General features: G+C 63.9%; 1 protein-coding gene across 1 annotated transcript in view; it reads left to right on the top strand.

The window, feature by feature from the left end:
• MUC5B (mucin 5B, oligomeric mucus/gel-forming) overlaps window positions 1-1,947 on the top strand; it is a 36,688-nt gene that overhangs the window by 16,213 nt on the left and 18,528 nt on the right. The window contains exons 29-31 of the mRNA XM_010837805.1: window positions 15-214; window positions 444-1,531; window positions 1,588-1,898. Coding sequence (XP_010836107.1) covers window positions 15-214; window positions 444-1,531; window positions 1,588-1,898 — 1,599 coding nt within the window. The remainder of the gene's footprint in view (window positions 1-14; window positions 215-443; window positions 1,532-1,587; window positions 1,899-1,947) is intronic.

The following is a 1,947-nucleotide window of genomic DNA, read 5'->3' as shown; positions in this document are numbered from 1 at the left end:
ACTTGTCCGTCTTTAGCCTGTACGTGCACCTACGAGGGCAGGACCTATGCCTATGGGGATGTCATCTACAACACGACCGATGGGCTGGGCGCCTGCCTGATCGCCATCTGCAGAGACAATGGGACCATCGTCCGGAGGGCCGTGGAGTGCCCCGGAACCCTGTTTAAAACGCCCTTCACCTTCACCAGCACCGCAGCTCCGCCCTCCACCACGGGTGAGCCTGGCGGGCACACCACTGGCTCTGCCTTACCGCTGGGGCCCTGGGCCCTGCCAGCGGTCTGGGTTCTGAGGGAGGGCCCAGGAAGCCCCTGGCACAGGTGTCCTGGGTGCAAAGGATGGTCCGGGGCCACCCTGGGGCCAGGGGACATGAGTCACCCCTCCTCTGGGTGTGGCTGGCAAGGATGCAGAGGAGGCTGATGGGGACCCCTGCCCTCTGCCCACAGGCTTGGTCCCCACCCCGTCCACTGTGTGTGTGCGGAAGGTCTGCCACTGGTCCGACTGGTATGACGGAGGCCATCCAGAGCCAGGCATGAGCGGGGGAGATTTTGAAACATTTGAGAACCTGAGGCAGAGGGGCTACCAGGTCTGCCTGGCCCCCGTGGACATTGAGTGCCAGGCGCAGCTACTCCCAGGCATACCCCTGGAGACGCTGGGCCAGAAGGTGGAGTGCAGCCGGGACAAGGGCTTGACTTGCTTCAACAGTGAGCAGAGCCCCCCACTCTGTCTCAACTACAAGCTGAGGGTCCTCTGCTGCGACTATGTGCCCTGTGGCACCAGCCAGCCTCCATCCTCCCAGACCACGCCCACCACAGGAACCACCCACCCAACCATGGCAGTGACCACCTCGCAGTCCCCATCCACCAAGCTGACCACAAACACGACCCCAGAGGGCAGCAGCTCTGTGTTCCCGGCCACCACCACCTGTGAGCCTCACTGTCACTGGACAGAGTGGTTCGACATGGACTACCCCAAGTACGAGGAGGGCGGTGGGGACTTTGAGACCTATGAGAAGATCAGGGGCGCGGGTGGGGCTGTGTGCAAGCAGCCCCAGGAGATAGAGTGTGAGGCTGAGAACTACCCTGGCCTGACACCGGAGCAGGTGGGCCAGCAGGTGCACTGCGATGTCCGCTTCGGCCTGGTCTGCAGGAACGACGAGCAACTGGGCCTGTTCAAGATGTGCTACAACTACAGGATGCGTGTGCTGTGCTGTGAGTACAACCACTGCACGCTGCCCACGGCCACCACGTCCCCCACGGCCACGGCCACCGCCTCCACAGCCACTGCTGGCACTGCTACCACTGCTGCAGTGCCCACGACCACCACTGCTACAGTGCCCACGGCCACCACCTCCACAGCCACTGCCACCACTGCCACTGCCCGCACTCCTACAGTGCCCACGGCCACCACCACTGTTACAGTGCCCACGGCCACCACAGTGACAGTGCCCACGGCCACCAGCACCACTGCCACCATCTCTACAGCTGCCACCTCCAATGCCACAGCTCCCACTGCCGCGGTTGTCACTGCTACAGTGCCCACTGCCGCCATCTCCACTGGCACAGTCCCCACTGCCTCTGCTGCCTCCAGCACCACCCCCACTGCTGTGCCAACACCCACACAGACCAGAACACAGACGGGGAGCACAGTGGTTACCGGGTCCCCTGCCAGCAGTGCCACACCAGTGCCTGCCCTTTCCACGCGACTCACGACCCGAGTGACGGCCTTGAGTCCAGGCCAGACAGGCACACACCCCACATCTCCGCCAGGATCCACAGGGTCCACCTCCCCGGGGACAGCCACGTCGGTCCTCCCGACTCAGAAAACCTCCCAGGGGCCCACCTCGGTGTCGGCAACGACTCAAACCTCCACAGCTTGGCCGCCAACAGAAACAGCACTGAGTACAACACGCACCCCATCCACCCAGCACCCCGAGACCAGCACCCCAGC

The sequence above is a fragment of the Bison bison genome, unplaced genomic scaffold (genome assembly GCF_000754665.1).
Source record: "Bison bison bison isolate TAMUID 2011002044 unplaced genomic scaffold, Bison_UMD1.0 scf7180017864080, whole genome shotgun sequence".
Lineage (NCBI taxonomy): Eukaryota > Metazoa > Chordata > Mammalia > Artiodactyla > Bovidae > Bison > Bison bison.
This window is presented reverse-complemented; position numbering and strand designations above follow the sequence as displayed.